We start from the raw sequence: 12,646 nt of genomic DNA, 5'->3' as shown, positions 1-12,646 counted from the left end.
TTTAAAATTAAAACAGCAATTTTAGAGGGTTACTCTCTTCAAGGCAATAAATAAGCAGGGGCTTAGACAATATTGGCACACAGTCAACTGCAATTCAAATGTCTTGCCATTAAACAAACAGTAGACTTCTCAGAACGAGGAAGTAAAGTCAGCATTCTCAAAAGGAATGGACGTAGGCATGCCATGGCTTCCAGCCCTTCCCTCCCCTCAATGACAGTAACAAAAGTAGTATTTCCAAGCAGAGCAAAAAAGTTCTGGGAAGCGGCCAAAAAATGGAACTCAAAGCAATAGCAACAGAAGGTGCACACTTTATATACCAAAGAACAGAAGCAGAACTATGTGGACAGAAAACAGTAACACTTCTTAGAACAACCAAGGTGTCTAGTAGTGCTTGAGTGATATCTTCTCCTGCAAATTTTCTTTATGCCTTGGAAATATCTGACAGGGAAGTTAAAAAGGATAAAAAGGCTTTTTTCCCTGGAAAACTTCTGGCTCACCAAGAGACTGGAATACTAATGTGGAATTTGAACAGACTGATATCAGAGCAAGTTAAAAACTAGAACTTCTTTTTATTAAGACAAACTGCAGAAAGTTCAAAACTAGGAAATTCCCATCAGTTTTGGTCTTCAGAATATTGTGTGCACGTAAACGGAGAAGTAACACCTGGGAGCTACCAGAAGTAGCTAAAAATACAGTGGGTTGATTGGTTGAGAGCAGCTTATTCAGTGGCACTGCAGTCTGGAGAACCATTTTTTTAGATTTAGCATATTCATTTTACTCAAAGGAAAGTGAAAGAAATGTCCTGTTTTACACGTGTGCACTCATACTGCAAATATATGTAACAAAAGGGTTTCCTTGTCATTAAAAATGACAGTACAGACACTGTATCCTCTCCACGAAATTTACTGTACATGAGCTCTCTGCTGCTCCCAGTACAGCATGAGGGGGCAGACTGGGATATGTGCATTGTTCCATTACAAAATCTAGACCAACACAGAACAACACAGTAATCTAGGTTGGAAGGCAGCTGTACAGGACACTGGTCCAAAGGCCTAGCTCAAACCACGGACAAATTCCAATTCAGATCAAATTATTGTTTATTCAATGTTGTGGAGTCTGTATTACATTAAAGGAAAAAGATAGTTAAGGTATCTAAATAAACTGATCTTAACAGATTTTCAATCAGACGCTCCACTTTCACATTTGGTAATCTGGCAAGCGATTTGGTTATCTCCATTAAGTTACTAATGTGTAGGAAAAGATATTAGATATATAATCTTCATATGCAACATTTCTAAATTAATTCACAAATACTGTTTTAAGATTTATAATGATTCTGGGGGAAAGGTGATAACACAATTCAGTATCAGATACTGAAACTGGGCCATGAACACACATTGTATGATGGTAAACAAAGACAAAACAGAACAATGAACAGAATTCAAGCCTCAAATTTTTTCACATACTGTTTTGATTTGCTAGAGTAACTGCAAGATTGTCAGAATGCACAATTTCTGCTTCATTTTCTATACTGACTAGACAAAAGCCCTAGGGAAAAAATTGCCCACACAGTTACAGAATGCTTAATTCCAAAAAGTTTTTGGGAAAACACATGGCAATATGTTTGGTAGGTGCTGATTACAGTTTCTTCACAATACCTGGTCATGAAAAACTTCATGTAACTTCACTACATTCGGATGTCCTTCGCAGAGTCTCAGAGCTGTTATTTCTCTCTGGGTGTTGGCTTCCATTCTGGAAAAATTGAGCAGTCATTTTGTACCAATTTTACAGAGCAAATTGCACATTCCAAGTGTTATTTTTTAACTGTTTGCAATCCATATTTTTTTACTATTACAACCACTTGAACACAATTAAATGCATATTAAAATTAAGTGGAGAAAAACTCTCCTCATAACCCTGCAATTTAGTCCACTAAAAAAATCCACATACAATTCAAACAATGTTTTTAATGCAACTGCAACTTCCTACAGCAAAAGCTGATGTGATACAGAATAGTTTCAACCTAAAACAAACCATGGCCTTAGTCCAGAGCAATTTGACTTCACTTCTGTAACCACCAATATTTGTTAGTTCACCTCTATCTTGGCCCAATCTTTTTCCATTCTTAATGGGGGCAAATATGTCCAAAATGATATGGAAACTATGAACTCTACTAGAAAAAGAGTAACATCACCTATATATGAAATGTGTTATACAAATGAATCCCTAAACAGAGCATTGTAAAAATCTGAAATGGAAGAGATAAGAGACTATTTCCAGAGAAAAAAAAATCATTGATAAATTCCCTTTCAAGTACTGAAATCTACAGCCGTGACTGTGATAAAAACTACATGAATGGTGACAGAGCAGAACATTTTTTTCCACTAGTTAGATATACTGATTTACTTTTGGCAAATAATGCCTGAAAATTTCTGCCAAAACTCTCTCTGAGAAAGACTAACCCTGTACTGATTTAGAGAATGGCTTTACAGGCAACAGATACAATCTCTCACCACACATTTTCTTAATTTTTGGTTGCTTTTTTTTTTCCTAATTAGGATGAGAACCACAATGAGAATTCTGTGCAAGAGAATTCTGTCTTTCTGTAGGCTTCATAAAATCAACAAGTAAACTAAGCTGTTCCACATGCATCTCTGCTGTTGCAATTTTTTAACTAAAAGTGACTTCTGGTCCTTAAGGAATTAAAAAACCTGACTCACAGAGTCTTTCCCCCTAAACTACTATCAGAAGGAAGCAGACCTTGGAAACAGATGAAAAACATTCCGTATCATGAGCACAAATCTTTGAAATTTGTATGTGGGCATTTCTGAATACTTCCCATCTGTAAATAGTTACCATCTCAGATTTTAAGCAGCCTTGGGAGAAACAAATGGGATGTTCTAAAACAGTAACTCAAGCAGGTTTATATTGTTTCAGCAGTTATCTGACATACAGAGAAACCCAAAAATGTTGGCTGAGGACAGGTCCACCACTATTAGAAAAGCAATACCACAGAGGAACTGTTCATCTGAGCTTTCACCTCAAGTATCACAAAAAGGTTTCCCTAGATGTAAGATTTCGTTTTGGGGCACATTTGCCTGGTAATAGTGAAAGACTGACTTTGAGGCAAAGAAGTTGCTAGAAACTTATTATACTTTTCCTTTTAGCAAGATTTAGTGGTGTGATCCTCAGAGAAATATTACTTACAGATTCTAATTCAAATTGGGTTTTGGCCAACTGTTCAGAGTGTGGGTTTACTGCTAACTCTAAATACTGTACAAACATGCTGAGTCTGCTCACACTCTGCAATCCTAAAAAAAAATTTCAAAAATCTCTGTACACAGATCACCTCTTACTTTTATTTAGCCTGAGCTACCAAGATGAAGGAGAAAGAGCAAAAGAACCCGTGAGTAATATAATTCAGGGACAATTTCTAGAAGTTAAGTTCTAGGGGAAAAGTCTGCTCACTTACCCAGAAACAAAATGCACATTATGTTAAGATGAGGTGGGAGCACTAACCTACAGCTCTGCTGGTACCACAGAAAAAACTTCTGGGTTTTTGAAAAGAAATGAAAGAGATCTCTACATTAAAACACCCCATGTAGGTGTCTATCACACACCACTTAAGGTCTCATTATAATGAGTGAAATTCCCATGAAGGGTAAACTAGCTCACTGTAACATACATACCTAGAGTAGGATTCAGTGGCCTAAGCATAGGAAGAAGAGCCTGGAAGATGACATCAGCCATGAAGACATCTACAAAAAGGTAGTAGTCACAAGACTGATGGGAACCAGAGGACAGAGAAGACCAACAGATGCTAAAATGGCCCTACATAGATGTCTATGTTTAAGTTACTGAATCCCACTTCTAGTGCAAGACAGTTTTAGGCAGGCTTCCATTAATTTAGCAGACCTCAGAAAACTAACTCAGACACCTACACTTCAGCTTCTTGTTCTTGAGCCTGTCCTATTCAAAAAGCATATGATGAAATGACAGACACTTAGGTCTGGCAGACAGCTTCTTCTAGAGTCTGGAAAAACAGAGGTACAGCCAAATGTCTTGGGCAAGAGATAACTGAACTATCATTCTGACAGCAGAACATCTCTACTCTCCTGCCAGCATTCTGCAACACACTAGGGATGTACTTACTAATGAACTCTGCAAAATGAAGGCAAAAATCCATCTGCTACTCAAAGAATCCCTTATCTTTACTCTTCTCTGAGCAGAAACTCACAGAGAAATCCATTCTGGAAGAGAACCAGATGGTACCCATGTAGAAAGCAAGACAGCTGCTTCCACTGTGGTGTTCTTTTCAGAACATCCAGGAAATAAGATACAACTTACAATTCCATAGTCCAATTCCATTTTATACACACACATACACTTAGATCTGAGGCAATCCACACTGCAGACCATTCCTAAAAGCAGTATCCTAGGCAATCAATAGGGCTGCTTAAGAAAGGGAGCTAGCTTAAGCCTACATTCAGTTCACCAAAGGATCAAGATGAAAGAACCTTATACCTTTAGTTTGTTAGGGAAAAAATTAGGAGAAATAATGGTAAAATACAACTAGGAACCAATAAAATACTCTTTCATTTTCTCCTTGTGTCCCAACTAGAACATTTTATTTCAAAAGACTCTCAGAATCTTTTAATGGTCATAAGGTTACAATAAGTTTCTGTAGACTCATAGAACAAGAAATAATTTTAAAGCTATTTTTCCATTTCCAAAAATGTAGTGAACATTATTCTACTCCATGGGTGACAGTAAGCAAAGAAAATATTTTTATTGTCTTATAGAATATTTATACCTTTTGCTAATTATTTTTACTGCATACTCTTGGCTAGTTTTCTTGTGTAAGCACTTTCGACAAATGGAAAAACTTCCTTCTCCCAATGGTTTCTCTTTCAGATCCAGTTCATAATGATGATAAAATGGAGAGTCCTGTTAGGAAACTGTCTGTATTTAGTTTTGCACAATACTTTTAGTATACACAGTCAAAGACAAAGAGTAAAATTTCATACGAATTTTTCATCTACATTTAAAATTGTAAAAGAGCTCTCTTTTTATTAAAATATAATCTTAAATTTTACTGAATAAAATGCATAAACATTATTCAAAGCAATCAAAGAGTAAAGCTTACATTACATTAAACAATCACTAAATAAATCATTACTACTACACCAACTGAAGATACAAAATATTCAGACAAACAGGATCAAAGATGGTCATACATACATTTATCCACAAAACTACGTGCTCATTTGAGGACATCACAATAGCATGTGTTCTTATAAGGCTTCACACAACTATATGCTCTTTTGGGTAAATACAACATAGATGGAATTATTATATAATAAAGTAGCTTCAGAAATATCTACAGTGTTTGGCTGAATGAGAACTATCAGGAGTCTCATTATTACAATTATTGCTACTATACTTCAGTCTTCTAGAAAACTAGACAATCATCTCATTTTTCAGATTAAACTTCAACCATTTCTTAATAGTATCACATGCAAGATGTGATGGATCATCAGATGCTTGAATCATCTGAGGAGCCATTACAGAGAATTGATAAATGAATGATGACTATTTTGTAATCCATAGCCTAGCTTATGATTGCTACTTGGGAAGTTATACACAGTTTTAATTTAGCCAAATTAATTTAAGGCTTGATATTATTATTACCTTCAACATAGCACTTCTGGCAATATTTGTCGTTCCAGGTCGCTCATCCCCCACATAAAACTGGAAAGGATCTACTGTAGCTGCATTACGTTTAAACAAAATGGAAGGTGCAACGAAAGAATATCCCTACAAAATTAAAACATCAGAAAAGGGAATAGCTTGATACTGTTGTGCATAAACTACCGTAATACTTATGAAACAACAGAAGTTTCAGACGAATTTTTCAATAAATCAGAATTTTTGTACCATAATAGAGAAATTGTAACTTACTCTGTTCAATATGAATAGGTATCTCCTGGAATTAGTTATCTGATCCTCCACAGTTAGAGACAAAACAATAATACTACAAGAATTCCAATTAATGCTAATCTGGCTCAGCTACAATTGCTTTACAATAGTGATAAAGGCTTGTACTTCAAACTAGCCAGCTTCCCAGGACACCTTAAAGTTAAGGCATGAAATAAGTTTGTATGTTGTGATGTAATCAAACAATTTTAAATGGATAAACTTGATATCAATGTGTGTGGGCAACAATGTGCCCAGTTTGAGTATCCTAACAGCTGTGACTACCACTGCAGGCTGAATCAGATGTTATTAAGACATGCATAACCTGCTTGCTACAGTCACTGTGAATCTAACAGGTTCCAAAAAATGACACTACATTCCTCTACCCTGAGGATTAAGCTGCTCAAAACCAGACAATAAAAAACAACAAAGCACAACAATGGGGGAAGAGAAAGCAATCCAAACTGCTGTTCACCTCTGCAGTTTTTGTACCAAGTTGGTTGCACATGAGCTGTTTCTGCCCATTTGACATCCAGACTGCGTAGTCTAAGAAGGGATTGTTCTTTAATAGCATGGAAGGAACAGTAAGGAAAGCTTTGTTACTCATCTGGAAACATCAGTCAAGTAACTAGAGTGCTCCTACAAAAGGGGAGGTTCAGCTCCCACTTTCCAAAGCATTACTTCAACTAGCACATTATGTGGAAATGGGTGAACTAAACTACTCTTGTTGAAGCTGGCAGCCCCGGCTGATGGAGTCAAGATGACAAGACTCATAAGGTACCTAAAAATTCAATAAAGCAGTAGGACATTCAGCTGGGAAGGGAGAAACAAGGAAGTTCATATTTGCAGTAGGACTGTTTCCACTTTTCTCATTTTGCAATTTTTGAACAAAAACCCCCAGGAACTGTGACTAGAAGATACATATGTAATTCCAAAAACTTTATAGGCAGGAGGTGAAAAAAAAAAGCTATCTATACATTAGGAATTGTTCAAAAATAACTTTCTTAAAAAAAATAATTTGAGTTGTTAAAATACCTGAAATATTCTTTCGGAAGTCTGAGGGGTTGCTGCAGGAGAGTATGTTGGATCCATTTCTGTAAACTCTTCTGCAAAATTACTGACATCCAATTCATCTCTGATTACTGGTTTAAATGGAGCTGGTATTTTTTTGGCAGCTAAGTCCTCCCAATTCATATTCTAAACAAAAAATAGGAAAATAAATTGAATTAAATTAATATTTTACAGAAAGATATTGGAAATCAAGTCTTGTCCTGACACACAGTCCTAACTCCCTTTGCCATTTTCCACAGGCAGATGAAAAACATTCAAATTATGCTCTAATAATTTGCTTAGTCAAAGCCAAGCAGTATCATACTTATTTGTATGTAGACAGAATCCAAAAAGAAATTTAACATAATTTAACAGTGGAGATGTGCCAAACAATTAACGTGATGCTCCTTGAATTTATTCCTCTATTTCAGAATAAGCAATATTTATATTTTGGTAAGCCACAGCGCATGCATATATTATCTTCAACTTTTCATTGCCAATTTCTCTACTTAATTACTGATGTCAGCTTTCAGAGCCCTGAGAGCATAAAGCTCCAAATTCTTACTTGCAGGCATGACTAGAAAGAGGAAGCACAGAAAAAGCAGATATGAGAAAACTGCCCTGTTACAGTAAAGGAGTGGAACTGAAATTAAGTAAAGAATAGAAAGTGTTATATGATGGTAAAATGCACCTCCCAAAACAAACAGTGAATTAAGGAAGCTTAACTCTGTTTCACTCTACTTAACTTCAGAAGCACCATAAATACATAATTTGTTTTTTCAAAGAAAGCACACCATTCTAACCACAGTGGATAGAACACTAGAGCTATTGTACGCAAATCCAATCTTTATCATTGTTTGAAAGCAAATGTTAATACACTGAAATCTGAACAAAATTAAAATTTACTAAGCAAGACTAAAGATTTCATGAGGCCAAGGAAAATAGACGAGTTTGGTGAATTTTATCAATATTCAAATTTTACTAATAATGCTAGTGGCAGTCTTTAAAAAATCCTTTCAAACAAAAACCCAACAGATAATACAACACAATTTCAGTGTTTTACATTAAACCTTCTGACTTAAGCATTGTGTTTTTTGGCTTCTTCAGGTAACTGATAGATACAGACTGAAGATATTTAAAACCTAGCATGCCCTTCTAATACACACAAAATCCATACATACAAATACGTGGATATTTTCACTAACTTCAATGCAATTATTCATGCAAGTAATAAGTCTTTAAGTTGTTCTATTAAGAAAACAACAATTTCCTTAAACTTTGATTTCACAGGCACTAATGCAGAATAAGTGGGATCTGGTGAGTTTTGTTGTTTGCTTTACCTGGAAAAAGGGATGCTGTTTGATTTCATCAGCATCAGTGGGACCACAGCCTAGCCTCTTCTTGGGGTCTTTCATTAAAAGACGCTGAATTATATCCTTAGACAGAGCACTCATTTCTTGTGGATAAGGTGGCTCACTTTTTAATATTCTCCTTTAAAACAAACAAAATAACAATGTGGAAGTTACTTAAAATGTTGAGATTTAAAGACTAACCATGCTAATGGAAGCATTAACATTTCACTTAAACTACTATTGTACCCAAAAGCAGGAGGATGACAAATATGAAACCAACCTTTTTTAAATAAAGGAAGGTTTAAGGAATTGCAGACATGAAACAGAACATCTGAAGAGATAAATTATATACCTCAATCCACAAAAGGAGAACAATCCTCATTTCACATACTGAGTTTACTCTTTAAAAGAAATCTCATAGTTGAAACAGATAGCTCCACAAAGAAATCAACTTGATGACTAATAGCAGTCAAACCAAAAATAATTCCAGCATTAATATGTATTAGAAAATAAAGAAAAAAAAAACATATTTGGGCCATTGGAGGAATGTCTTCACCCTCCGTGCTGTGTTCAGTTCTCATGCCCTTGTCTCAAATGAAGGCACTATAACTGGGAAAGGTTCAGAGAACAGTAATAAGACTAATCAGACATAGAGTAAGTTTGATATAAAGTTTTATAAAAAGGCTAGGACTATCCAGCTTACGGAAAAGATGACTCAAGAGAGATGGGCAGTGTTTCTCTTAAAACAGTAAAGAGAAAGTAAACAGAGACCTCACCACTTTTTCAATATAAGAACTAGAAACCATCATGTTGTACCAGTGGAGTCAAAACCTTGGAAGCCTAAGTAGAATCACATTTCAATACTTATCTTTTATATCTGCAGTTCCCACAGTTCTATATAAACAGGTAGGCAAGTTTTCCTTCATTTACTCCAAATCTAAATACTCAAACTAAGGACTCTAAAGGAAACTAACACATCCAAAGACATATAAACAGGTTTAAAACAGAGACATAATTTCAGCATACAGAATCACAGAAGAGTTGAGGTTGGAATGGATCTCTGGAGGTCATCTAGTTCAACTCCCCCTGCTCAAACAGTTGCCTAGAGCCAGTTGTTTACCACCATGTCCCAAAAACCCTTGAATACCCCCAAGGAGAGAGACTTCACCACCTCCTTTGGGAAGCCTGTGCCAGTACTCAGTCACGCTTGCAGTAAAAAGATGTTTCCTAGTGCTTGGAGGGAACCTCCTGTGTTCCAATTTGTGGCCCCTATCTCTGGTCCACTGAAAGAACCTGGTTCCTTCTTCTTTGCACACTCTCTTCAGGCATTTATGCACATTGATGAGGTGTCCCTAAGCCTTTCCTTCTCCAGGTGGAAGAGTGACAGCCTTTTCAGCCTTTCCTCATGTTGTCATCAGCCCTTTGCTGGACTCTCTCTAGTATGTCCAATATATCACTTTCTGGCACTGGAGAGACCAGAAGTAGAACCAGTATGCCAGATGTGGCCTCAGCAGTGCTGAGTAAAGAGCAAGGATCATATCCCTAACCTGCTGATAATTTGTGTAATGCAGCCCAGAGTACCATTTGCTGCCTTTGCCACAAGGCCACACTGCTGGCTCATGTGCAGCTTAAGTGTCTACATAGCCTGATGCACACTCTCACTGTGGTGACTTCACAGTAGGGCTTACAGTGTCTCCACTAAACACAAACTGAAAGATTTGAAGCCATGAGAGACTGAGGCTGAAATGACATGGATTTGTGGCAACACTAAGATCTCAACTATTAGATGTTTCTGCCAGAGCTTAAGTTGATCGCTGCAGGACATTCCTAAATTTTGTTCAGAGTTACTGCATGACACATCTTTAGAGTCAGTTATCCCATGAGAAAATTTTTATCTTGAAATCTCTAGCTTCTTGGATTAGTCCAAAAATAGACGCAAACAGATTGCTTCCTAAATAATCCTGTTCTGGCAGTGTGGAAGAACAAAACCAAGTTCAAAATGTGCACATCCCAGGGGTAGCTTCTACAGACATAGTATCCAAAATATCAAGCAAACAAAAAGACAAAGCAAGCTAACCTCTTGGTTAACATAATGCTGAAAGGAGTTAGGAAAACACAGTCTGAGTTTTAAGATGGTGTAGAGGTCCAGGATTATTTTTCTTAATGATATATATGTGCCAGTAAGGGTCTAAATCATAGCCTTTCTGCTAGCAGAAGTAACAGTAACCATAAGAATTCTCTTCAACTTCTGGACACATTTCACATTATAGAACAGGAGAAGAAAGCACAATATTATCAAGTGATTTTTTAATTAAGTATGTTAATACCAAATTTAAACACCGCTAAACAAGAGTATTCTTACATTGCAGGAGTGGTGAAGTATAGATTCAGTCTCTTCTGAAATGACCCAGTTTCAGAAAGGGGAAGCAGGTAAGGAAGTAAGAAAACCTTCCTTCTCGTAAAGACAGAAGACAGGACACCTTCATAGAAAAATTACTTTATTTACAGGAGGGACAATGAAATCTACAATGTTTGCATAGCTTGACAATCACTGCAGTTAGGTAAGTCTGAAGAAGCCTCTTTATCAACCTCTCTGATAAAAAGAAGCAGAAAGGTATGTAACAAAGATTCTGGAAAACAACAAGTTCTCTTTGGGCTCTCAGAAGAGAGGAAAACCCCTCCAACCAGTATTTTTTCAAAGTGATTTCTAAAGCAATGAGATTGAAACTCTGGGATGTCCTTAGTAATCAAAAGGGAAATTCTAGAGCAAGTTCTCTTCCACACACTCTAGGAACCTCCTAAACCCTCTGCTCTGTACTGTATTTCCAGCAGATGTACAGTAAGATTTACATTGAGAAATATCTCCCATCTCTTGACCATCCTAGAACCCACTGCAGAAATGGCAGCATTTTGCCATGCCTCATTACACGGAGATTCACATAAGTTGCCAGTGGCTTTAACTCAAAAATACTTCTGAGGTTGACTGATACTGGAAAACACTGATGATGCTCTGGAATGGTTCACAGAACCATATTACAGAGGTAATGAAGACCAAAGCTACCTTCTTTAGAAGTTCCAGGAACCACATAAAATTATCATGGAATTGAAGTATGTGAAGCTGCAATCACATTAATTAGGATGGAAATCAAGCTGTCAGAAAAGAAAGACCAGACTGGATCAACATGTGAGAGAGCAGAAATTTGTGAAGCAGCTTTATCAAGTGAAGAGAGTCTGTTTTCACTAGTTCAGCATTACTGAAGTGCTGTACTGAAGGTTACTCAAGGCTCTAACAGTAGCCCATTCAGTGTTCAGAGGAAGGAAGCTGCATGTATCAAAATCCTTTTTGGGATGTGTGTGCTTCTGTAAAGAAGCTATGGCCTTTAGCATTAACAACCCTTTCCTTTTCTCAATCACTACTCATTCCAAAGTGTTTTCTCCTAAACTTGTCTCTAAACTGACACATTGTGTTATAAGCACCATCAAAAAGATACATGTACATCTGGATGTACAGGGAATTAGAGAAAACAACCCCAAGCTGTAACCCTGTTAAAGGGCAAATGTAGAAGACTTCCAAAGCAGAGTTTTTACCCTCATACTTGAGAATGACCCTTGTTCTGAGCTGAACTCTTATTCTTTTGCTCCATCTTGGAGCAGTCATGTACATATGCACACCCCTGGTTCTACACAAGTCAGAAACTGTGCTACAATACCTAAAACTTTCCTTAAACCATCTGCTTTACTGAATGGTTGAACGGATCTATAGACTCACTCATGCACTCTGACATGCATCTAAACATAAAAATGCTGTACATTATAGATAGGCAGCTAAAAGCTCTAGGATAAAATACCTATTAGAAATCATGCAAATTAGAAGTTGGATTTAATGACTGTTCCATCCTTTAAAAGATCTAGCAATCACTAGAGTAAGTCATTGATTTAAGAAGGAAATCAATAAAGAAGGGCATCCCAGTACACAGCTGTTATGCATCTTCCCAACAGCTCTATGAAGAAAAGGTTTCTTGCAGGATCATAGATGAAGTATCTCCACAGCATCTAACAGATTGTCAGATTTCAGCTGTCCTCCAAGAAGTTTAAATAAAGTCTAAGCAAATATGTCAAATAAAGACCACTGGCTGCTATTGGAGTTATTATGCTAATATGGCATCATATGCTTCTATAGATTATTTTATAGATGTATATATGCATTTTTTTAAAAAAATCTACCTAGTCATAACCCTAAAGCTGGTAAGATTTTTTAAAACTGCTGC

The 12,646-nt window shown here is 36.6% G+C and overlaps 1 protein-coding gene across 7 annotated transcripts in view; it reads right to left on the bottom strand.

The window, feature by feature from the left end:
* RPS6KA5 (ribosomal protein S6 kinase A5) overlaps positions 1-12,646 on the bottom strand; it is a 67,492-nt gene that overhangs the window by 11,119 nt on the left and 43,727 nt on the right. For all 7 annotated transcript variants that reach the window (XM_064423572.1, XM_064423577.1, XM_064423579.1 and 4 more), the window contains 5 exons: positions 8,367-8,517; positions 7,012-7,173; positions 5,692-5,817; positions 4,814-4,947; positions 1,659-1,752 (listed from right to left, as the gene is read on the bottom strand). In XM_064423572.1, the coding sequence (XP_064279642.1) occupies positions 1,659-1,752; positions 4,814-4,947; positions 5,692-5,817; positions 7,012-7,173; positions 8,367-8,517 (667 nt within the window). The remainder of the gene's footprint in view (positions 1-1,658; positions 1,753-4,813; positions 4,948-5,691; positions 5,818-7,011; positions 7,174-8,366; positions 8,518-12,646) is intronic.

Source organism: Passer domesticus, chromosome 6 (genome assembly GCF_036417665.1).
Source record: "Passer domesticus isolate bPasDom1 chromosome 6, bPasDom1.hap1, whole genome shotgun sequence".
In the NCBI taxonomy this organism is placed as follows: Eukaryota; Metazoa; Chordata; class Aves; order Passeriformes; family Passeridae; genus Passer; species Passer domesticus.
This window is presented reverse-complemented; position numbering and strand designations above follow the sequence as displayed.